Here is a 23,572-nt window from a genome sequence, read left to right as displayed (position 1 = left end):
TAGCCAGATTTTGTTCATTTTCATGATTTCCTCCTTTGTGGATTTCGATGGCTTCTCTATGTAGTCTGACATGATAGTTGTTAGAATGGTCCAACATTTCTGTGTTCTCAAATAATATGCTGTGTCCAGGTTGGTTCATCAAGTGCTCTGCTATGGCTGACTCCTCTGGTTGAATTAGTCTGCAGTGCCTTTCATGTTCTTTGACTCTTGTTTGGCCAATGCTGCGTTTGGTGGTCCCTATGTAGACTTGTCCACAGCTGCATGATATACGGTAGACTCTTTCAGAGGTGAGAGGATCCCTCTTGTCCTTCGCTGAATGTAGCATTTGTTGGATTTTCTTTGTGGGTCTGTAGATAGTTTGTAGGTTGTGCTTCTTCATCAGTTTGCCTATGCGGTCAGTGGTTCCCTTGATGTATGGTAAGAACACTTTTCCTCTGGGTGTATCTTTGTCTTTCCTCTCATGGCTTGTTCTTGGCCTTGCAGCTCTTCTGATGTCTGGTGGAGTATCCATTGGCCTGTAGATTCCCCCAGGCAGGAATGAAGCTTGCAAGACCATTAATGCTAATCAAGGTGATTAATTACAACATTCGCACTGGCCTCCAACAGACAAGAGTTCTTTCTCCCACCCTGGGCCTTCCACCGATATATAAACCTCCCTTGCTTAGTTTTCCAATATACCTCACAACCTCCGAGTATGCCTACCATAGATGTGGGCGAAACGTCAGGAGAGAATGCTTCTGGAATATGGCCATACAGCTCAAAAAATGCACAACAACCCAGTGACTCCAGCTATGAAAGCCTTCGACAACCCACTTCCTAAAGCTCTGCTTCTTTACATCTTCTTTTCTCTCCCTCCTTCCTTCAACTCCCTCCCGTTCCCGGCGCTCCGATTCGCGGCGGCGCCTGTCACTCATCGCTTCGTCTCTTGCCCCTCCCCACCTTCCTGATTGAGCGCTCGCTCCCCTTGCCCTCCCGCCTTCTTCCTCCGCTTCGTCCTGCCTCCTGGAGGCAGCCTCTGATTGGGCGGGAGGCGTGCTCGTCAAGCCACCGGTCCAATCGGAGCCCGCCTGCCTGCCCACAAGCGAGCCGGGAACTTGCAAGTAAGTGTGTGCGACTGTGTGGGTCGGGGAGAAGCGGAAGGTTTTAAGGAAGAGGATGGGGAGGCCGGTGAATGTTGTCATGGTTACGGAGGCCTTGTGGAGCACCCAAAGGTGCCGCTGAAAGTGGGCGCCTTGTTGGGAGGGAGGACTTTTGGGGGAAGGAGAGGGGCCAGGAAGAGTCAGGCTGCACCCCAGAGTTATCCTTAAATACACTTTTATTTATGACATTTCTAAAACCTCAAATCATATTTTGGAAGCTGCTAGAGGACTGGAGTTTAACGGGGAGGGTCTGCCATCTTACCTGTCTCCTTTCTCCTATTCAGAATGAGGCTGAATCTACACTGTAGATTTAACGCAGTTTGACAATACTTTAACTGCTATGGTGTTACCAGCTAAATGTCTTCAATGGCATCGTGGGAGTTATAGTTTGACAAGGTCTTTGGCCTTTAATCTGCCAAAGTGTGAGGTGCCTCCACAAACTACAACTCCCAAGATCCCATCATATGGGGCCACAACATTTCAAGAGGTGTCAAACTGCATTAATTCAGCAGTGTAGATGCATCCCGGAAGCCAAGCATGCTTGCTTTGGAAGGAGGAGGACTTGTTAGATATTTAAATAAGGACTTAGTTTATTATATTTTCACTATTGTTTCTTTTTTTTAGACTGCAGTTAAGAAAAGGCCAAGGCTGTATTTGTGGAATGTGAAAATGATCCCAAAAGACAAAGGGCGCAATATTGATTCATTATCTATTAATGCTTTACAATGGTGTGGGTTTACTTGTAGATTTTGTTTTGTTGGTTGTGTTTTATGTTTACAGTAGAGTCTCGCTTATCCAACGTAAACGGGCCGGCAGAACATTGGATAAGCGAATATGTTGGATAATAAGAAGATTAAGGAAAAGCCTATTAAACATTAAATTAGGTTATGATTTTACAAATTAAGCACCAAAACATCATGTTATACAACAAATTTGACAGAAAAAGTAGTTCAATACACAGTAATGTTATGTAGTAATTACTGTATTTATGAATTTAGCACCAAAATATCATGATGTATTGAAAACATTGACCATAAAAATATGTTGGATAATCCAGAACGTTGGATAAGCGAGCGTTGGATAAGTGAGACTCTACTGTATTTTTCTCAGTTTTTTTTAAAGGGGACAATATTGAGGAGTGAGGAAAGGAGGCATTTCTTCAATCAGCATATATGATTGGCCCTGCACGTTTATGGGCTTTACTTTTGCAGATTTGATTAATATGTTCTTTCTTGGAATCTCTAGGTCAGTGGTTCTCAACCAGTGGATCCCCAGGTGTTTTGGCCCACAGCTCCCAGAAATCCCAGTCAGTTTACTAGCTGGGAACCACTGCTCTAGGTAATCAAGCATGATCAACTTCTGGCATAAGTTGATTATAGAGTTGTTCTGGAGGATGTAGATGTTTGTAGCAAAGTTTATTGTATTAGTCACTATTTTTGCAGGGGTCCTATACTCCTGACCCCCACAATAGAGGGGGTGCTACTGTAGTTAAAATTGTGGGATTTTGTAACCCATCACCACTGTCTCGTCCTGCACTAGAGGCAATATCTCCATCCACTATCAGTTTCTGGAGAGCTGAAAGGAAAGGCTGCAGTTACTTTCCTATCCTTCTCATAGGTTAGCACATATTTGTGGGCAGAATGATTGACCAAATGCCTTGTTGCATCTGGCTTTCTACTTATAGGAAGTTTATATAGGGAACAATTTGGTCATGTGATTTTCCACATCGTCCAGCCAAATATGGTTGGGCCACAACTATCATCACTGGCTAGGGCTGATGGGAGCTACAAGAAACATACATTTGGAGAAACCCACATTCTTCAGCCTAACCAGTAACAGGGAGATAATAGACATGTGTCATCAGCTATTGTTTTTAAATAAACTTTATTTTAAAATTCCTAGACTGATAATAAGGCATTTTTTTCATGTAAAATTAGTTTGCCGTAACTGACACCTTGGCTTTTATAATCTGTTATAGTTTATTGAACCGTGACTGGGAAATGCAGTACAGTAGAGTCTCACTTATCCAACATAAACGGGCTGGCAGAATGTTGGATAAGTGAATATGTTGGATAATAAGCTTACAAATTAAGCACCAAAAATCATGTTATACAACAAATTTGACAGAAAAGGTAGTTCAATACACAGTAATGTTATGTAGTAATTACTGTATTTACGAATTTAGCACCAAAATATCATGCTGTATTGAAAACATTGACTACAAAAATGTGTTGGATAATCCAGAACATTGGATAAGCGAGTGTTGGATGAGTGAGACTCTACCGTATTTATTTATTGCTTTTTGTGTGTTTTTACCCGCATATATGTACATGGATACAAATTATAGTTATGCAACTGGTGTTTACCAGTATCCATGGATTTTGCATCCACAGATTCAATCATCGATGGCTTGATTTTTTTTTAAAAAATCCAAAAATCAAAGCTTAGTTTTGTCATTTGATATAAGGGACACCATTTTACTATGTCATTATCTATAAGGGGAGGCATGCCATGATTTTTGGATCCACAAGAGGTCTTGGAACCAAACCCCAGTGGATACCAAGGACCAACTATGTTTCTAAATAAGTGCCCTTAGGATCACACCCAGGTCCTTCCACATAACTCTGCTACACAAAGGTTTGCTTCCAAATAAAGCGAGATGCCTCTATTTTATTTTCAGTTCATAGAATACAGCAGGGGCTACAGTCTTACGCATGCTTATTGTATTCAGCCAGGAATATAGTCACATCAGCTTTTAGTGAAGCAACGCCTTTGATCGGTATCTGCTTCCTTCTAATACCTGAGGGAGCAAAATATATTCCATAAACAGTCCTCCTAAAATAGATCTATTAGTTTTAAATGTGCTGCAAAATCCACAAAACAGGCTTGCATGTTTTATTTTGGGCATATTAGTTGCCCCAGTAAAACTGGTGGGCTTTTTATTGTGATGTGATGTATTTTGCTGCATAATCGACATGGCTATTCCTGAATATGTTTCCTAAAGACTCCTTTTTCCCATTGTGAAAAGAGATCAGCATGGCCACCTCCTTGAGAATTATTCCAAATAAGTGTAAATGAATTCAGTGGTATGTACTTTTGAGTATGTTAGTATGGATTATAGATGCTTGAGGTAGAGTGGCCTGTGTAACTACATATCTGGGAATAGGTGATGGAGATCAATCCCATATCTAGCCATATAGAGAAGATGATTAGACACCTGCTTATGCACAGAGAGAGATTTCCTTTGATAGGTTCAATAGATAAATTCAACTGAGAAGGAACTGCATTTAAGAGGAATCTGTGTTGACTCATTTTAGGAGTACAGAATATATGAACCAATCAGTGTTGCTAGCCAAACTGAATTGTTTATGTTGCCGATGGGAAACATACAGACTTGCAGGTAGTGTTGGATTGCAACTCCAGTTAATGCTAGGCAGTAAACAAGGATTGTGGGAATTGTGCTCCAGTACCATCTGTAGGTCCACACATTTTCCATCCCTGGTTAATGGGATCAGGACCAGTTAGAAAACCCAGCAGAAGTTAGAAAAACTGCTTAAAGTGAAAATAATAATCTTTTCCAATGTACCTGTGAGATTTTACATTGTTTGTTCTTTGCAGCAAGAGCATTAAGAAAAGAATGGCAAGAAATGATGATCTCTTAAGAAATCTACAGAATAACTTGGAAGAACTGAACAGCCTCCGATCCAAATTCTTTGCATCAACAAAACGTCCTCCATCTATACGTTCAAAGTCATTGCTTCGTGACCAACAGCAATTGCCAACAGAGAATATGAACATCCAGCCATTTGCTCCTAGGAAGAGTGTCCGTCATCGAAATCCTTACTGGCCTGATGAAGAAATTCGAACATTTATTGAGATTTGGGGGGATGACCAAGTCCAAGCCTCACTGGCCACTAATTTTCGCAATGAGGCTCAGTATGAGTGGATCTCTGATAGGATGCGAGAATATGGCTATGACCGGGATATGAAGCAGTGCCGTTTGCGTGCCAAAGAACTTCGGCGAGGATACAAGGCTATTGTTTGTGGAAATAATTCCTCTGTGAGTGGTCAACGTGCCCTGCCCTTCTATGATGCCTTGAACAGTTTCCTGTGCATGCACAAGGGCCTTGTGGTGTCCAAAGTTTCCCTCTCCATTGATCGGAGGAATCGAGAAGCACAAAAACTGGGGCTGGAGCAGGAAAAGAATGAGAAGCTAAGTGTTGTCCTTGTTTCTGACGATGATGAAGCATCCATTCCAGAACCTACAGATGAATCCAATGGCTATTTTCAAGATGCACGGATGGATTCCGATTTGGTGAATGCACAGTCTCCAAGTGATGAGTGGGAACATCATGGAGAAGATGGCATTCTGGCAGGTGATGTGGCTTCACCCAGGTTTCAGAACAGTAGAGGGGAGAGCCATTCTGCAAATTCAGGTAAGTTTTTACAAGTGAAATTCAGGTATCAAAATGAGCCAAGATTCAGGAGAGGTGTCTCCAGCACATTGGATGCATTTCCCAGTGTAGCTCCGCAAAAAACCACCTTCTCAGTGTGTAAAGCCACTTTTTCCTATAATGGTTGTTTCCATGCTAGTAGGGAATAAAGGTGACAGATTAACAAGAGATATGACCAGCTATTTTCCTTTAGTTGGATTCTCTACAATAGACATCCTCAAAGGTGTCTGACAGGTCTCTGATGATCACATTAATGGTGTGCATTTAGCTAAAGGAAAATAGCTGGATGCATCTCTGATGCTTCCCCAATGCTCCACAGATGCAGAAATAGACATCTTGGTGATTGTCATGCAGAGAGGGTGGGTTGAGAAAATTTTAGTTGTTGCATGATTGGAACAGAATTCTGCAGTGACCCAAACGTGGGTTACGATATACTTAATTTAATTTATTTATTTTAATCAATTGGACTTAATGCCATTGTGATTCATTCACAGGATGCCAGCCCACAGTTTTCTAGCAATGCAGTTGGGGCTACGTGTTAATTAGATGGATATTTGATCCTTAATTTCATGAGTGCTTGTGCTAGTGGGACACCAGTAGAAAACCAGAGGGGAAAACCTGTGTTCATATTTATTTATTTACTATATTTCTACCCCATGCTATCTCACCCTGAAGGAGACTCATACTGTGAGAAATTTGGGGGATACAAAATAGCAGGAGCCTATAGGCAATATAATAGAACTGAATAGAACAATTTATAAGCCTATATACAGTCATAATAATAATAATAATTTTATTTATAACTCGTCCTATCTCCCCAGGGGAACTTAGGGCAGTTTCCAAACAAAAAGCGGCAAAACAAAAAGTCATGCCAACCCTGTTGGCAGTGTAAAATACTTGTAAAGATATATGCAGCTTTAGTACTGATAAATAATCTTAAAACCAGATATGAAATTCCGCAAAAAAAAGCTAGAGCCACAACATCCATGTGAATAGGGTCCAAAAGACATGCATTTCTGAAGAGCAGAAATATAGCTACTCCCAGGAATGTGGGATTGTTCCAGCAGGCCTTCCTCAGTGACTTGAAGAGAATGAAGTTTTCCTCAATAATTGGCTGCGGACAGAATATGCGGAACTTTAATGGCTTAACTAATTATTGTTGTTGCTGTGTGCCTTCAAGTTGTTTCCGACTTATGACAGTCTGACAACCCTAAGGTGAACCTATCATGAGGTTTTCTTGATAAGGGTTGTTCAGAGGGCATTTCCCTTTGCTGTCTTCCGAGGCTGAGAGATCATTACCATTTTGCATACTGAATACATACAAAAGTATTTGGCTGCCACAGAATGGGGCCATTATAACCTCCTTAGGAGTCACTCAAAGCCTGGCAGCAGTCACTAAGAAGGCTCTCCCTTGTGTTCCCACCAGCCAGATCTGTGAAGAAGGTAGAACTGGAAAAGGGGCCCTTCCTGAAGCTTTTAGAGGCTGGTCATTTTGGGAAAATATGGTTCTACATATAGCCTAGATAAGGCTTTATCAGTGCTGACGGGTAGAGGTTCCACATATGCTCGGTGGTTCTCTCATCATTGTAATAAAATGCAGCTGAAGTTAATCATGAAGCATGAAATGCATTTTGTTACTAACTTGTACTTTTTACCATTGGATGTGCTGTGAGGCCCCTTCAAAATACTGTGGTTGTATTAACTTGTGCTACATTCTACCATTACAGGCCCATCCAGCTCCTTCCCCAGGGAAGCCCTAATTGATGCTGACAGTATGAGCAACCATTGGAGTAGGAAGCAGAGGAAACAAGCTGAAGCTACCTCAGACATTGTGGATGCTATATCACAAGTGGGTGACAGACTAGTAAATGCTCTGTCCGATTTGCATTCAAAACACAGGGAGACATCCGAGCTTGCACAGACCAGGGAAAGTAATGACCACAAGAAGGAGTTTGCCATCCTGGCAAGCCATGTGGACCAGGCTACAAAAAACATTGATAAACTCGTTTCTCTGATGGAGACATCTACTAGAAGAATTGCAGACGCCATGGACAGGCAAACAGCTGCCTTGGAAAACCTGGCACAATTGTTTGCCACTCGAGTACCAGCTGTTTCGGTGCCCTTAGTTTCCCAGGGGCATCCTACTCTTTCTTCTCCAAGTACCTCTGTACTGCTTTCATCACTGCCAACAGGGCTGCACAATTCCCTAAACTCTTTGGCACCATGCCATTCTGGTGATCCCAAGCCATCAGGATCTTCAGCCCCCTCCGAGGCAGAGGAATGTCAGCCCCAGGCAAAGAAAATTAAAAAAGAAGAAGACTAGCATAATCTGTGCAGCAACCCCTCAGACCTGTGCATTAGCTTTCATGTTATAAAAAATACTCAGGAGGGGAGAATTAAGGAAGGTGGAGAGTTTAACAGACCTCTTTTGTTAATTGTTTTAAAGCTTTATATCTAGATTTTGACACTGCAATCCTATATGACCTGTTATGTAATTTTATGTATACCTAGCTGTGTAGCAGAAGCACTGAGAAATCGCTTTACTGAATTGTAGTGATGCCTTAACAGGACACCAGTAAGAACGGCCAATGGACCGAGGGACTGTAGCACAATGCATGTTAATGCATAATGTGCATCAATGTGTGCCTCAGTTTGTGGTGCACATTGGGCATTGATGTGCATTGTACAACATTGAATCCTTTGCTGGCTCTGCTACATAGTAATGTAGCAGCCCCCTACTACATAAGGACATTGTGCAACTGCACAATTGTAATTCCTACAGACATAAATCCATTTACAAAGACATAAAGTGTGGTGGGGGGGTCATGGGGGAATTTCACCTTTACCCAGGATTATATCATCGTACAGTTCACTGACATTCCATTACTTTATTGTTCGTTCCATATTTTGCTGCTTAATTATGCATTTTGGGCTGCAGTCCTGTGCATACTTACCCGAAGAGTATCAAGTCTCTTTACATTTGTAGGCTTTACCTCTAACTGAACATCACTGCCGTCACATTGTCAGCATAGAGTGGATGTTTGCTTGGGACATGGATGATGTAGAGTCAGTATCCTTTATCATGAACTCACTGGTGAAGTTGGCAAGGCTCCCTAGGCCAGAATTATTTGTTATCTCCAAATATGTACTGCTAATGACCTCAAACATTGATTTTGAAGAGTAATCATTGAAATGGTTGTGAATTATTGTGCGTACTAAATGGATGCAAAATAAGAGTAGAGAACTCCTTTTGGCAGGAAGGAATTTCTTATATAAAATTCTATTATTAAATCAATGAGATGGACCACTAATAATTGACTTATTTTCCTCTCTCATGTAATTGAAACCATGTGCCAGACTAACTTACATCTAATTAGCAAGACAAGGTAATCTCCAATATTTTTTTAAAAAAAACTTCTAAGGTGATTGTAGACTCTAGACTAAAATCCAAATTTTTCTTTTATGATGTTGATGCGTATGCAAGTTGGGAAGTTAGGCAAACAAGCTACCGTATGTGTCTTTAGTTGTGTAGCTGGAATAAGGCTGATTTGATTGGTTAGTGAAGCACAGCAAGACCTTCTACTTTCAGATAACTCTTCCTCACTCATAAAGGTTCTGTGCAAGCTTGGTGAAAAGACCAAAAATGGTTTCAGGCACAGGAAACTTACAGCCCTCCAGATCATATTGGTTCCAGCTCCCATCAGCCTCAGTCAGAGTTTGGGGGGGTAAACCATCATTTTTCTGTGCAGTACATTGGAATAATTATGCTGATAAAACTATAGCAGTATAGGCAATGGCAACAGCAGGAAAAAGTCTGCAGGTACAGTAGCCAGGAAGGCAAGTAACGCACTAGAACATGTGTATTAAACTCAAGGCTTGCAGACTGGATTCAGCCCTCCATGTCATTTTATGTGGCCCTCCAGATGCAGAACTACAGATCCTATATTTCTCATTATTGCACATCATGACGAGCTGGTGGGAGTTGTGATACAGGAACATCTGGAAGGCTTCAGTTTGTTTTGTTTAGTCAGGATTATGAGGTTTAAATTTAGAGACAAGGCTTGTGTTGTATGCCACTTTGAATCCCGCCCATGGGAGAAAAGCGGGATTGAAATGGATAAATAATAATAATAATAATGATAGGGAAAACGATGTCTGATTTTAAAATGCCCTTTAACCTTTTCCCAACCTCAGAACTACAACTGTTGTTAGATTGCCATTCCAATTATCCCCAGCCCGCATAATGAATAATCAACCGTGATTGAAATTTTTGTTCAATAACATCTGGGGACCCAAATTGGGTAAAAACTAAAGAGTACCAACCACTATGTAAAAAATTATAGTTATCCCTCTATATTCAGTTGGTTCTCGCAGAAGCAGAGGAAGCAGGAGGACATTTTTGCTCCCTGGCTTCAGGTAGGATTTGGCTAAGATTTGGCTAAGATTTTAAACTGAGTTTGGGCTTGGCTCCTGTGGTCAAAGTCTAACTGTTGTGTGACTGTTGTGTTGAAAGAGAGCCAGGTACTTAAGTTGATTGACAGCAGGCATTGTCCCCTGTTAATTGAGTTTCTGGGAAAGCTTTATTTGCCAGTGTGAGTTTCTGCCAGAGCCTGATCCCAGAAGGGCAGCTGGTTCTCGCAGAAGCAGAGGAAGCAGGAGGACATTTTTGCTCCCTGGCTTCAGGTAGGATTTGGCTAAGATTTGGCTAAGATTTTAAACTGAGTTTGGGCTTGGCTCCTGTGGTCAAAGTCTAACTGTTGTGTGACTGTTGTGTTGAAAGAGAGCCAGGTACTTAAGTTGATTGACAGCAGGCATTGTCCCCTGTTAATTGAGTTTCTGGGAAAGCTTTATTTGCCAGTGTGAGTTTCTGCCAGAGCCTGATCCCAGAAGGGCAGTTGGTTCTCGCAGAAGCAGAGGAAGCAGGAGGACATTTTTGCTCCCTGGCTTCAGGTAGGATTTGGCTAAGATTTGGCTAAGATTTTAAACTGAGTTTGGGCTTGGCTCCTGTGGTCAAAGTCTAACTGTTGTGTGACTGTTGTGTTGAAAGAGAGCCAGGTACTTAAGTTGATTGACAGCAGGCATTGTCCCCTGTTAATTGAGTTTCTGGGAAAGCTTTATTTGCCAGTGTGAGTTTCTGCCAGAGCCTGATCCCAGAAGGGCAGCTGGTTCTCGCAGAAGCAGAGGAAGCAGGAGGACATTTTTGCTCCCTGGCTTCAGGTAGGATTTGGCTAAGATTTGGCTAAGATTTTAAACTGAGTTTGGGCTTGGCTCCTGTGGTCAAAGTCTAACTGTTGTGTGACTGTTGTGTTGAAAGAGAGCCAGGTACTTAAGTTGATTGACAGCAGGCATTGTCCCCTGTTAATTGAGTTTCTGGGAAAGCTTTATTTGCCAGTGTGAGTTTCTGCCAGAGCCTGATCCCAGAAGGGCAGCTGGTTCTCGCAGAAGCAGAGGAAGCAGGAGGACATTTTTGCTCCCTGGCTTCAGGTAGGATTTGGCTAAGATTTGGCTAAGATTTTAAACTGAGTTTGGGCTTGGCTCCTGTGGTCAAAGTCTAACTGTTGTGTGACTGTTGTGTTGAAAGAGAGCCAGGTACTTAAGTTGATTGACAGCAGGCATTGTCCCCTGTTAATTGAGTTTCTGGGAAAGCTTTATTTGCCAGTGTGAGTTTCTGCCAGAGCCTGATCCCAGAAGGGCAGTTGGTTCTCGCAGAAGCAGAGGAAGCAGGAGGACATTTTTGCTCCCTGGCTTCAGGTAGGATTTGGCTAAGATTTGGCTAAGATTTTAAACTGAGTTTGGGCTTGGCTCCTGTGGTCAAAGTCTAACTGTTGTGTGACTGTTGTGTTGAAAGAGAGCCAGGTACTTAAGTTGATTGACAGCAGGCATTGTCCCCTGTTAATTGAGTTTCTGGGAAAGCTTTATTTGCCAGTGTGAGTTTCTGCCAGAGCCTGATCCCAGAAGGGCAGTTGGTTCTCGCAGAAGCAGAGGAAGCAGGAGGACATTTTTGCTCCCTGGCTTCAGGTAGGATTTGGCTAAGATTTGGCTAAGATTTTAAACTGAGTTTGGGCTTGGCTCCTGTGGTCAAAGTCTAACTGTTGTGTGACTGTTGTGTTGAAAGAGAGCCAGGTACTTAAGTTGATTGACAGCAGGCATTGTCCCCTGTTAATTGAGTTTCTGGGAAAGCTTTATTTGCCAGTGTGAGTTTCTGCCAGAGCCTGATCCCAGAAGGGCAGCTGGTTCTCGCAGAAGCAGAGGAAGCAGGAGGACACCTTTACTAACTATCCTTTGCAGTACATACAGGAAACAAAGCAACATAAACAAATACACAAAGACGTGGTTTGTTGCAGTCTGCACATAAAGTGCGTGCATATTACTTAACTGTACAAAGATCCCACTTGGCCACCACGCTCACCAAGAGATGCAACAAATGCAAAACATTCCCATCACATGCACCAGCTGTCGCATGTTCCGCTTTTTCACACAAAAACTAGACAACTACATCTGCTCCAAATGCAAACAGATGACTCTGATGGAGCAGAGGATCCAACAGCTCGAGCACCGTATTAAGACCCTCAAGGACATTCAGGCACTCGAGCTCTTCTTGGACACTGCACAACACGCTGCTGTAGATCAGCAGCCTGCATCACACCAACACCACCAAGACCATGATCAGGAACCTTATGGGGAGATCAACTCAAAGGTAGACAACCCTCAGGCTTGGAAGGAGGTCACCCATAGAAGGAGACGCAGGACCAGGCAGCCTCCACAGAACTCCTCTGCTCAGCTGCATTTACACAACAGATTTGAAATTCTTACATCATTAACATACAATCAGGAAACACATCTTGTGGAGGACCACAGTTTCTTAGATACCACTCAGTGGACCATCCTGGATCAATGCGCAGGGGATAGCCCTGACGGGGACAGTGCATCACCACAGTCACACTTATGTAATCATGCAAATGCTCCATCCCCAATCATAGACCAGGAGCAACAGGAACATCCTTGGGAGAGTAATGGGCTCTCGGATGTATCTCAATGGATTGTCATTGATGAATGCACTGGGGATGTTGAGGAGGAGGACAACACTTTACACCTACATGATTCACTTCAACAGGAACACTCTTCAGGGGACATACACACTGTCTTGCACAAAAGGGACCCTGTCAATCCTCAAAGGAAACAGGTCTTGGTAGTAGGTGACTCCCTCCTTAGAGGAACGGAAGCCATCATTTCCAGACCGGATGGGATGGCTCGAGAAACATGCTGCCTCCCGGGGGCAAAAATACACCATATCACTCAGAGGCTCAGCAGGCTCCTAAAGCCCCATCACCCTCCCCACCTCATGTTGATTCATGTAGGTACCAATGACACCGCTAGGCATACTTTTCAAAAGATCACAAATGATTTTCGAGCTCTGGGAACAAAGCTAAAACTGTATAATGTACATGTGATCTTTTCATCCCTCCTCCCCGTTGTAGGACATGGCTCTACAAGGGCCGGAAAAATAGTACAGGTCAATAACTGGCTCAGAAAATGGTGTCAAGAGGAGCATTTTGGCTTCCTTGACCATGGTCTACTCTTCCAAGAGGATGGACTACTGGCAAGCGATGGGGTGCATCTCACACAAGTAGGAAAACATCTTTTTGCACACAGACTCACAAACCTCATCAGGCGCACTTTAAACTAAATCCACTGGGGGAGGGGAACAACAGCCTGGCGAACACTATATTACCCACGACCACAGGGAACCGCCGTAAGGCTAAACAGAGGGCTGCACAAACACAGCAAGGACCAAGTACAGAGAGCACAATAATCCCAAATAAACAGTTCGAGGGGAGGTCACAGGGGCTTACATGTCTTTACACTAATGCTCAGAGCATGGGAAATAAGCAAGACGAACTCCAACTCCTAGCACAGCACCACACATACGATGTCATAGGCATCACTGAAACCTGGTGGGATGACTCCCATCACTGGAATTTAACCATTGAGGGCTATAACCTCTTTCACAGAAATAGAACAAAGGGGAGAGGAGGGGGAGTAGCTTTATATGTCAAAAACAGTTACGTTGCAGAAGAAATGCAAGACTGTAATCCGGGAAACCAGCTTGAAAGCATCTGGATAAGAATCAAGGGAACCGGGACTCAAAAAGATCTTGTCGTGGGTGTCTACTACAGACCTCCGAGTCAGGATGAAGGACTTGATGAAGCCTTCTGTCAACAGCTGACCAAACAGGCACAAAGAAGAGATATAGTAGTCATGGGCGATTTCAATTATCCCGATATCTGCTGGAAAACAAACTCAGCCAAGAGTACAAAGTCCAACAAATTCCTCACTTGCCTTGCAGATAATTTTATGGTCCAGAAGGTAGAAGAGGCAACAAGGGGATCAGCAACTCTTGATCTAATCTTAACAAATGTGGAAGACCTGATCAATACAGTTGAAGTGGTTGGATCCTTAGGGGCAAGTGACCATGTGCTCCTGCAGTTTGCAATACAAAGGAATGCTGAAACTAAGACAAGTCAAACACGCATTCTGGACTTTAAGAGAGCTGACTTCCAAAAAATGAAGGAATTACTGAGCGGCATTCCATGGACGCCGATATTAAAAGACAAGGGAGTTAAGGATGGATGGGAGTTTTTCAAAAGTGAAATACTCAAGGCGCAAATACAAACAGTGCCAACAAAGAAGAAAAATAAGACAAGTGCAAAGAAGCCAGAATGGATGTCCAAAGAACTTCTAACTGAGCTAAAGCTCAAAAGTGACATGCACAAGAAGTGGAAAAGGGGAGAAATCACCAAAGAAGAATTCAAACGTATAGCCAACTCCTGTAGGGAAAAGGTTCGCAAGGCTAAAGCGCAAAATGAGCTCAAGCTTGCCAGGGACATAAAAAACAACAAAAAAGGTTTTTTTGCTTATGTTGGTAGAAAAAGGAAGAAAAAGGAGGCGATAGGGCCACTGCAAGGAGTAGATGGGGTGATGGTGACAGGGGATAGGGAAAAGGCAGAACTGCTTAATGCCTTCTTTGCCTCGGTCTTCTCACAAAAAGAAAGCCATCTTCAACCTCAGCAACATGGAATGGACGAAGGATTGGGGGAAATCCAACCCCAAATAGGGAAACAAGTTGTCCAGGAACACCTGGCCACTCTAAACGAATTCAAGTCCCCAGGGCCAGATCAGCTACATCCAAGAGTATTGAAGGAACTAGCGGAAGTTATTTCAGAACCACTGGCAATCATCTTCGAGAGTTCTTGGAGAACAGGAGAAGTCCCAGCAGATTGGAGGAGGGCGAATGTGGTCCCTATCTTCAAGAAGGGAAAAAAGAACGACCCAAACAATTACCGTCCGGTCAGCCTCACATCAATACCAGGCAAGATTCTGGAAAAGATCATTAAGGAAGTGGTCTGCAAACACTTAGAAACAAATGCGGTCATTGCTAATAGTCAACACGGATTTACCAAAAACAAGTCATGCCAGACTAATCTGATCTCTTTTTTCGATAGAGTTACGAGTTGGGTCGATACAGGGAATGCCGTGGATGTAGCATATCTAGATTTCAGTAAGGCCTTCGACAAAGTCCCCCACGACCTTCTGGCAAACAAACTAGTAAAATGTGGGCTAGACAAAACTACGGTTAGGTGGATCTGTAATTGGCTAAGCGAACGAACCCAAAGGGTGCTCACCAATGCGTCGTCTTCATCATGGAAAGAAGTGACAAGTGGAGTGCCGCAGGGCTCCGTCCTGGGCCCGGTTCTGTTCAACATCTTTATTAACGACTTAGACGAAGGGTTAGAAGGCACGATCATCAAGTTTGCAGATGACACCAAACTGGGAGGGATAGCTAACACTCCAGAAGACAGGAGCAGAATTCAAAACGATCTTGACAGACTAGAGAGATGGGCCGAAACTAACAAAATGAAGTTCAACAGGGACAAATGCAAGATACTTCACTTCGGCAGAAAAAATGGAAATCAAAGATACAGAATGGGGGACGCCTGGCTTGACAGCAGTGTGTGCGAAAAAGATCTTGGAGTCCTCGTGGACAACAAGTTAAACATGAGCCTACAATGTGATGCGGCAGCTAAAAAAGCCAATGGGATTTTGGCCTGCATCAATAGGGGAATAACGTCTAGATCCAGGGAAGTCATGCTCCCCCTCTATTCTGCCTTGGTCAGACCACACCTGGAATACTGTGTCCAGTTTTGGGCACCGCAGATGAAGGGAGATGTTGACAAGCTGGAAAGCGTCCAGAGGAGGGCAACTAAAATGATTAAGGGTCTGGAGAACAAGCCCTATGAGGAGAGGCTTAAAGAGCTGGGCATGTTTAGCCTGCAGAAGAGAAGGCTGAGAGGAGACATGATAGCCATGTACAAATATGTGAGGGGAAGTCATAGGGAGGAGGGAGCAAGCTTATTTTCTGCTGCCCTGCAGACTAGGACACGGAACAATGGCTTCAAACTACAGGAAAGGAGATTCCACCTGAACATCAGGAAGAACTTCCTCACTGTGAGGGCTGTTCGGCAGTGGAACTCTCTCCCCCGGACTGTGGTGGAGGCTCCTTCTTTGGAGGCTTTTAAGCAGAGGCTGGATGGCCATCTGTCGGGGGTGCTTTGAATGCGATTTCCTGCTTCTTAGCGGGGGGTTGGACTAGATGGCCCTTGAGGTCTCTTCCAACTCTACTATTCTATGATTCTATGATTCTATGATTCACAGATTATCTGTCCGTGAATTCAGTGTTCCTTTTAAAGGTAACCATAAGGCTCATGAGACCCTCAATGAAAATAAGTTTGACATCCCTGCACTAGAGTAACAAGAGTAACAAGCTGCTTGCAACCAGCAAATTTTGGGGTTTTTTTCTTTGCTGCTGTTGCAAGGTACAGTAGCAAGGAGAAACTGAACTGGAAAAAGTAAAACCATTATCATAGTGCACCAGCAGGATATCTGCTCTTTAGAACAGACATTTTCTTGTCTCCTGGACCCTTGCAACCAATTCCCAACTTGATGGTTCTGGGCAACACATAGAGAAGATCTGAGAGTGGCAGTCAACTGTGTATCCAGTCTTCTGAGATTGGTAGACTCTAACCTTAATGTGCTAATTAACTATATGCTTTAATGATTGATTGAGCAATCAACCTCAATGAATTTGTCTTTTGAAGCCATTCAAACTAGTACCCAGCACAATATATTGTATTTTATTTATTTATTTATTTACAACATTTCTACCCCACTTTTCTCACCTGAGGGGACTTAAGGCGGCTTACAGAAATTGTAATAGTTTCATGAGTTGATGCATTTAAAGAAGCACTTCTTTTTGTTTGTCCTGAACTTAATAATAATCGGCTCCAATTAATGATCATAGAATCATAGAGTTGGAAGAGACCTTGTGGGCTATTCAGTCCAACTTCCTGCCAAGAAGCAGGGAAATCACATTCAAAGTTCTCCCGATAAATGGACATCCAACCTCTGTTTAAAAGCCTCCAAAGAAGGAGCCTACACCACAGTCCGGGGCAGAGAGTTCTACTGCTGAAGAGTTCTCACAGTTAGGAAGTTCTTTCTAATGTTTAGGTGGAATCTCCTTTCCTGTAATTTGAAGCCATTGTTCTGCGTCCCTGTCTCCAGGACAGTAGAAGACAAGCCTGCTCCCTCCTATCTATGACTTCCCCTCACATATTTATACATGGCCCTCATCATGTCTCCTCTCAGCCTTCTCTTCTGCAGGTTAAACATGCCCAGCTCTTTAAGTCATCACTACAAGGTACTGAGTTGAAAAAAGATGTCCCAGAAGAGCCTCTGTTAACTTCCAGGCAAAAATTGCCCCAACAGGGAATTGACCTTGCTATTTTCAGGTCTTGCTGAGAACCCATGTTTTTTATATTTATCAGTGTTAATATGAGTGGTGTCCTTAATTCTGTATAATAAAGCCTGAACACAATCCAATAGCAACATTTGTTCTTACGATAAAGTAGAAATGGAATCATGTGTCTAGATGTTCTTAGCAACCACCAACATTCCTTACCAGTACTATTTAGGGCTGCTGGTATCTCTGTGTGATTCCCACTTTCATTTAGAATGCAGGCATGAGGCTGTGCTCGGACATATGCAAGTGCAGTCCTTTTCCAAATCAGTAGCCAAGAAAAGAGCTACATATGAATGCCCCCCTCCCCCCCCCCCCATTTTATTCATGAGGTGTGATGACAACGGGCAGGGAGGTATGTATATACCTCCTTGCACAACATCGAAGTATTAAAGTTTGTATTAAAGTTATGCCAGAATCCAGATTCTAGCTCCCCCGCCCCCTCATGCTTCTGTAAACCTCAGGAAATCCCTCAGCATACTGATATCTCCCTCTTGGTTCTCAGTAATTGAATTTGTTGTTAGTGAGAGTGGTGGTGACTCTTCTGCCAAATGGAAAATGTAGTGTCTTTGTTCTGCACAGCTTTAGCATTGTTATACATCTATAATTGTCATAGCTCCATTCTGCAGAGTTCTAAGATGTATAGTTTGGTGCAAAACTTAATTCTGGCCAAGGGTTTGAGTGCTGCATAAATATATGTATGTGTAATTATGAGAAAGCAAACCATTTGTAATGGATACCAAAGCTGTGAGTCCAATAACTCTCCACACATCACGTGAGGGGGAGTTTTGTGTGTGTGTGTGCGCTTGTGGAATGGTCACATACAAGAGGGGCTGCATCTATAGAACCTCTTAGAAATCTCTTGCACAACTACTTCTATAATAGCATCGTGCCCCAACAGGATTTTGGCTTTTCTGTCCAGGGAGTGGACTAGAACTTCTAACAGAAAAATCTCAGTTCTTCACAGTATACCTTCCATGATTTCACCAGATTTAATCGTGTCTGTTAAAGCAGTACCAAACTACTATAACTGTGTGGCATAGATACAATCAGAGAGAGCAACGGAAACATAGCTGATAATGTCAGAATGCCATTAAACATTGGTGTGGGTTCGGAAGAGAATGGCAGGACTGATGGCCTGTGTGTTTTGAGGGTATACAGTACTTAAATGCACAGGCACTTAACTAAAAAACCCAGTGTGTTGTTGCTGCTCACATGCTGAATTGTAACTGCAATCTGTATACTGTAATGTGATATATCGGGTTTATATTTCTTATTATTTTAAAAGATCTTGCCATTTTTACATGCACACCCTACCATTAGTGTTTGGCTAGTGAAAGCTGAAGCAAAGAAATGATTGACAGTTTCTTAAGGTCTGTGTGTATGAGCTATCATTCCAAAAGCTATTGTTTAAATATTCTTGAACTCAAATAAACTTACTATTGAGTAAGAAGACTTAGAATTGTGTTGCACAAAGTTTACTGTCTAAGGTGAACTACTTAAAGCATATCATTGCAGGAAATGAGAAGGAGAAAATCAGTTTGAAACTGAATACACAACAGTTTTGTACTCTTTATTTGATGCAGTGACAGAAGAAATGAATTGACCAGTTTAAGTCTCATTTTCTAAATGGTCCAGAAATCTCCATTAAACTTCACAGAACTACAATTTTTCCAGGCATGTATTTGGGTCACAAGTGTAAATTATAGTAGATGTATATCTTTTCCAATAACTGCTGTGCAATTGCTTGCACACAATATGTTAAAGGGACCCAAATTGAAACTGCTTATTAGATTTAAAATGCAATCTCGTAGTTGTTCATTGGGAAATTGACTCAACTTAATTTGTATTAACAAGGGGTGTAATGATGGTAATATGGCCTGAATGCCTCTGTTACAGATTCAAATAGATGCAACCTTTAAATATAATTCAGAAAGAACCATTTTTGTCCCCGCACATAATACAATTTCGTTTTGCTTATTTTGTCTCTCTTTCATCTTGGTCAAGTGGCAGAGGTTTTTGTTGGATTTCAGTAGCAGCAGGGAACTGGTTATATGAAGGAAGAAATATAGGAAGTGCATAATTTTCCCCCCTGCTACTACACTACTGGAGAAATGAGAAAAATCTTCATTTTACACAAGATTTTCAATTCTCCCAATATTGTATATTCTACTGATCTTCAGCTCATTGCCAAAGTTGTCTATCCAATTTCAAAAAGTCAAGGGACCAACCAGTGGTTCTTAGTCTTTGTTTTTACCACAATTTTGAATTCCAGAGGTCCCACCACGTTTGACCAATGCTCAGGAAATTCTGGGAGCTAATGTCCAAATCATCTGGGAAGACCAAAGTTTGAGAACCACTGACCAAAACTATTAGATGTATATATGCTCCTGCTTTAACAAAATATTTGGTATCAGAGTTTAAAAATATGGAAATATTAGGAATAGATAGATTCCCGTACCACAAAAAAAGAACAAATCAACATGTTTCAACAAACTTTATATATAAAAAAACAAAATAAAGATGTGAAGTAAATCAATCAGGTCAGGAAAGCATTGCATGTGTAAACAAAAACATTTGAAACCTAAACTACCGGAAAGCTTCAAAAATGTGCCCAGGGATTCTTTTTTTCCCTTTTCCTTTTTCCTTTTTATTATTTCCATGTACAGTTCTAACATGCTGGGGGTAGATGGTAAGGCAGATTTAGTTGCTATCCCCATTTCGCTGGTTTGCTGTTCACTTAATGCCAAGTCAGGGGTGCTGAAGGCAGCTGCTGCTTACTTTGCCTTTTGGAAACAGTGCACAGAGTAAACTCAGCTAGAACAGAATCCTGTGCTTTCCTAGCTGAAGCTTTTTTATTGTTTATGCAGGAATGCTACTGCCAAAAGTCTGTGTTTCTCCAGCCTTAAAACCACATGCTGTGACTGTCAACCTTTTGGACTTCCCAGACTTATCTTTTGGAGACCAAAAAGAAAGTGGTGGAGAGTGAACAACCTATTGTTGAATTCTCTAGGGGCAACAATATACCTTTTAGATAGATAAACTTAAAACAATCCAGCAACTCAATGTTTTTAAAAGACTTAGCTTGTCAAAGTGGAAATCGACTTCCAGATTGCATTCTTCGGCATTTTGGACAATCTGCAATCCCTAGGAGGTCCCAAGCATGAAATCGGAGCCGGTCCAACTATGAGGCGAATTAAGCGGTCGCTTGGGGCGCAAAACATACGGGAGCCCAGTTGAGACTGCTTTTTCTGTTGATTTCTTGTAAAACATGATGTTTTGGTGCTTAATTTGTAAAATCTTAATGTAATTTGATGTTTAATAGGCTTTTCCTTTACCCCTCCTTATTATCCAACATTTTCGCTTATCCAACACTTTTATTTTTCAGTGATTAGTTTGGGGGGGTGGGGCGCCAAAATTGTTCGCTTACACTTGAAAATTACCTAGGGCCGGCTCTGCATGAAATGATCATCTTCAAGACTTGCTATAGGAGGATTGTGATGTTAAATGTCTCTCCTCTGCCCATCCTCTGCTTCCATGTCTGAGCTGGGCAAGATTCAAGCTAGTTCAGACAATGAGGCTGAGTTCCCACCCCATAGGAGTTTAATCTCCCCTATAAAAATAAGTTTGCTACATAATAGATTATTACGTAGCTTCCTAGACCCAGTTGTACACATAATCTTGCATGTTGAAGACTATCAGCTTTGACAACAATCAGGTTTACACTTGCACAAGCTTTGCTCATGGTTGTATCCATTTCATGATATCATTGCTGTTAAGGATCAATTCTGGCTTTTCTGATAAGATATGCAACCTGTTCTTCTTTATGTTCTCGTAGATGTAAATCCCACTGAGTTCTTTGTCTTGTTCCTGTGTAAATACACATGAAATTGCAGCCTAGATCGAACCAAATAAAGGATGGAATTTAACATTGCCTAGCTACCTCTTGACTCAGTGCAATGAGGTGTTCCATAATGCTTCCATTTTGGGGGTCTTGTTTTCCACCAGTATCTCCATGTCTTCTGCTATTAAGCCTTTTAATTGCATTTGAAAAGAGATAGTTACTGATAGAGCCTATAAATCATAGAATTGGAGGCGATCACAAGGCCATCCAATCCAACCCCCTGTCATGCAGGAATACACAATCAAAGTATTCCTGAAGCCGCATATTCCTCTGTGAAACAACTCTTATTACCAGGAAATTCTTCCTAATATTTAGGTAGAATCCTTTCCTACAATTTAAACCCATTGCTCTGTGTCCTAGGCTCTAAACAATAGGTCAAAACCTGTTCAATCTTCAATATGACATCCTTCAAAATATTAAAGCATGATTATCATGTCTCCTTTTAACATTATTCATAATTATGCTTGCAATGAAGAATATTCCAGCTTTAATCCTTTATTGTTCCAGGTACTAGTGAGTAAGATCCCTCTCTAAAAAGCAACAACCATCACTACAGACTAGGAAACTTTGCCCATCCAAATGCTTAAACTAAAGTTCTTACAATCTTTTATCCTTGGCCATGCTGAGTGGAGCTGATGAAAGGTGTATGTCAAGCCATTTGAAAGGCCAAAAATTAAACTGTACTGGTTTAATCATACCCTATCTGTCCCCCAAACTGTGCAGCTTACACAAAAGAAATACAAGATATTTACTTTGTACAATCTTTGGTCTTACCTAGTATGGTTTTATGATCAATAACTATTACACATTGTTTTTCTTAAAGCCTCATAACATATTTTTAGGCACAGCGTGTATGTAGTAGATACATAGTTCTTAAAGAACTTTATACCTTCAATTGCTCTGATAGCTTTCTATATTGCCCCATGATTATAATGAACTTGCATATACAAACAAAATGTCTTGATATTTGCAGTTTATTTTTTAAATAAGTTGTTCAAGGATTTTTCTCTCAAAAATACATTCCTTTTCTTCCCTCCCCTTGCCACTCCCCATCAGCCATAAAGAACTGAGTTTTAGAAGGAAAGGGCTTGATATTCAGGGTGCTGTTCTATATTTATCTGTGCCTTTTCAATGGATAGATTTTAAATGATTTAGAACCGTATAGTCAGTTTAAATTAATTTTAGACATTGTTTTTGTATGTTTTTTTAAAATGCATATCTGTGTTTCTCACCCTGCTTCTCTGCAGTCGTTCTTAGCCATGGGTACCAAGGGACTTCATAGCCATTGAGGTAAAAATATCTGCTTAATAATTAATGCCTCAATGCCAGGATGGCCCTACCATTAGGCAGAGTGAAGCAGTTGCCTCAAAAAGCAGATACCGAATGATTCCACCTGATTTCCACAGCTGACTCCTTCACCACATATATTGTTGGGACTCCTAAAGCAGGCTCAGTTGTGCTCATCCCACTGCCAGTTTTCAACAAAGGATCAGCTATCAGTCTAATAATCTCTATGTGGACTGGGGAAGGGGCAACCATTCTGTCTTTTGCTATAGCCAGGAAGATGTCGGGAGCTAAAGTTGTCTTGAGGTAATGTTTTGTATCATTAACTGGTTTTCTACAAGTTAATTATTATTATTTCCTGAAACATACATTCTCATAAAATAAAGGATTAAGGACAAGAATCTTTTTCTTATGTGATCCAGTTAAACAGTAGTCAACCCTCCACACTTGTGAGTTTGACTTGGATTTGATTATTCACTGATTGGATAGATACGTTATCTCTATGTCCTCCAACATAATTTCCAATGCAGACTGGTCATAGAGTGGTACAGTGTTCCCTCCCTACTTTGCGGTTTGCTTTTCGCTCCCTCACTGCTTCGCGGTTTTTTTCTGAGAGATTCATATGCGCAAAAGGTGCCAGTTTCCCTGGGCCACTCTGGATGCCGATGAGAGGGAGGCGTATGCACAAAAGGGAAACTGGCAGGCGCCGGAGAGGAAGAAGCGCAGGAAGAAGGCTTGCGCATACAACTTCCAGAAATCCCAACCAGTTTACTAGTTATTAGGATTTCTGGGAGTTGAAGGCCAAAACATCTGGGGACCCACAGGTTGAGGACCACTGCCCTAGAGAGATGTTATGGCGTAAAAATAGCATTTTAATCAACTTTTTTTCACAATTTCCTGAAGTCCTGTGCCTTTAATCCTAGCAAATGTGGAGGGT

At 41.9% G+C, this 23,572-nt stretch overlaps 1 protein-coding gene across 1 annotated transcript; it reads left to right on the top strand.

Moving 5' to 3' along the window:
* The first annotated feature begins 1,000 nt into the window (after positions 1–1,000).
* Positions 1,001–8,901, top strand: LOC100565923 (uncharacterized). Its single transcript, XM_062978845.1, has 4 exons — positions 1,001–1,100; positions 2,385–2,477; positions 4,758–5,575; positions 7,321–8,901. Exons 3-4 carry the CDS (start codon positions 4,777–4,779, stop codon positions 7,914–7,916), a joined length of 1,395 nt encoding a protein of 464 aa, XP_062834915.1. The 5' UTR covers positions 1,001–1,100; positions 2,385–2,477; positions 4,758–4,776; the 3' UTR covers positions 7,917–8,901.
* The last annotated feature ends 14,671 nt before the right edge of the window (positions 8,902–23,572 follow it).

This window comes from Anolis carolinensis, chromosome 4 (assembly GCF_035594765.1).
Source record: "Anolis carolinensis isolate JA03-04 chromosome 4, rAnoCar3.1.pri, whole genome shotgun sequence".
Taxonomy (NCBI): domain Eukaryota; kingdom Metazoa; phylum Chordata; class Lepidosauria; order Squamata; family Dactyloidae; genus Anolis; species Anolis carolinensis.
This window is presented reverse-complemented; position numbering and strand designations above follow the sequence as displayed.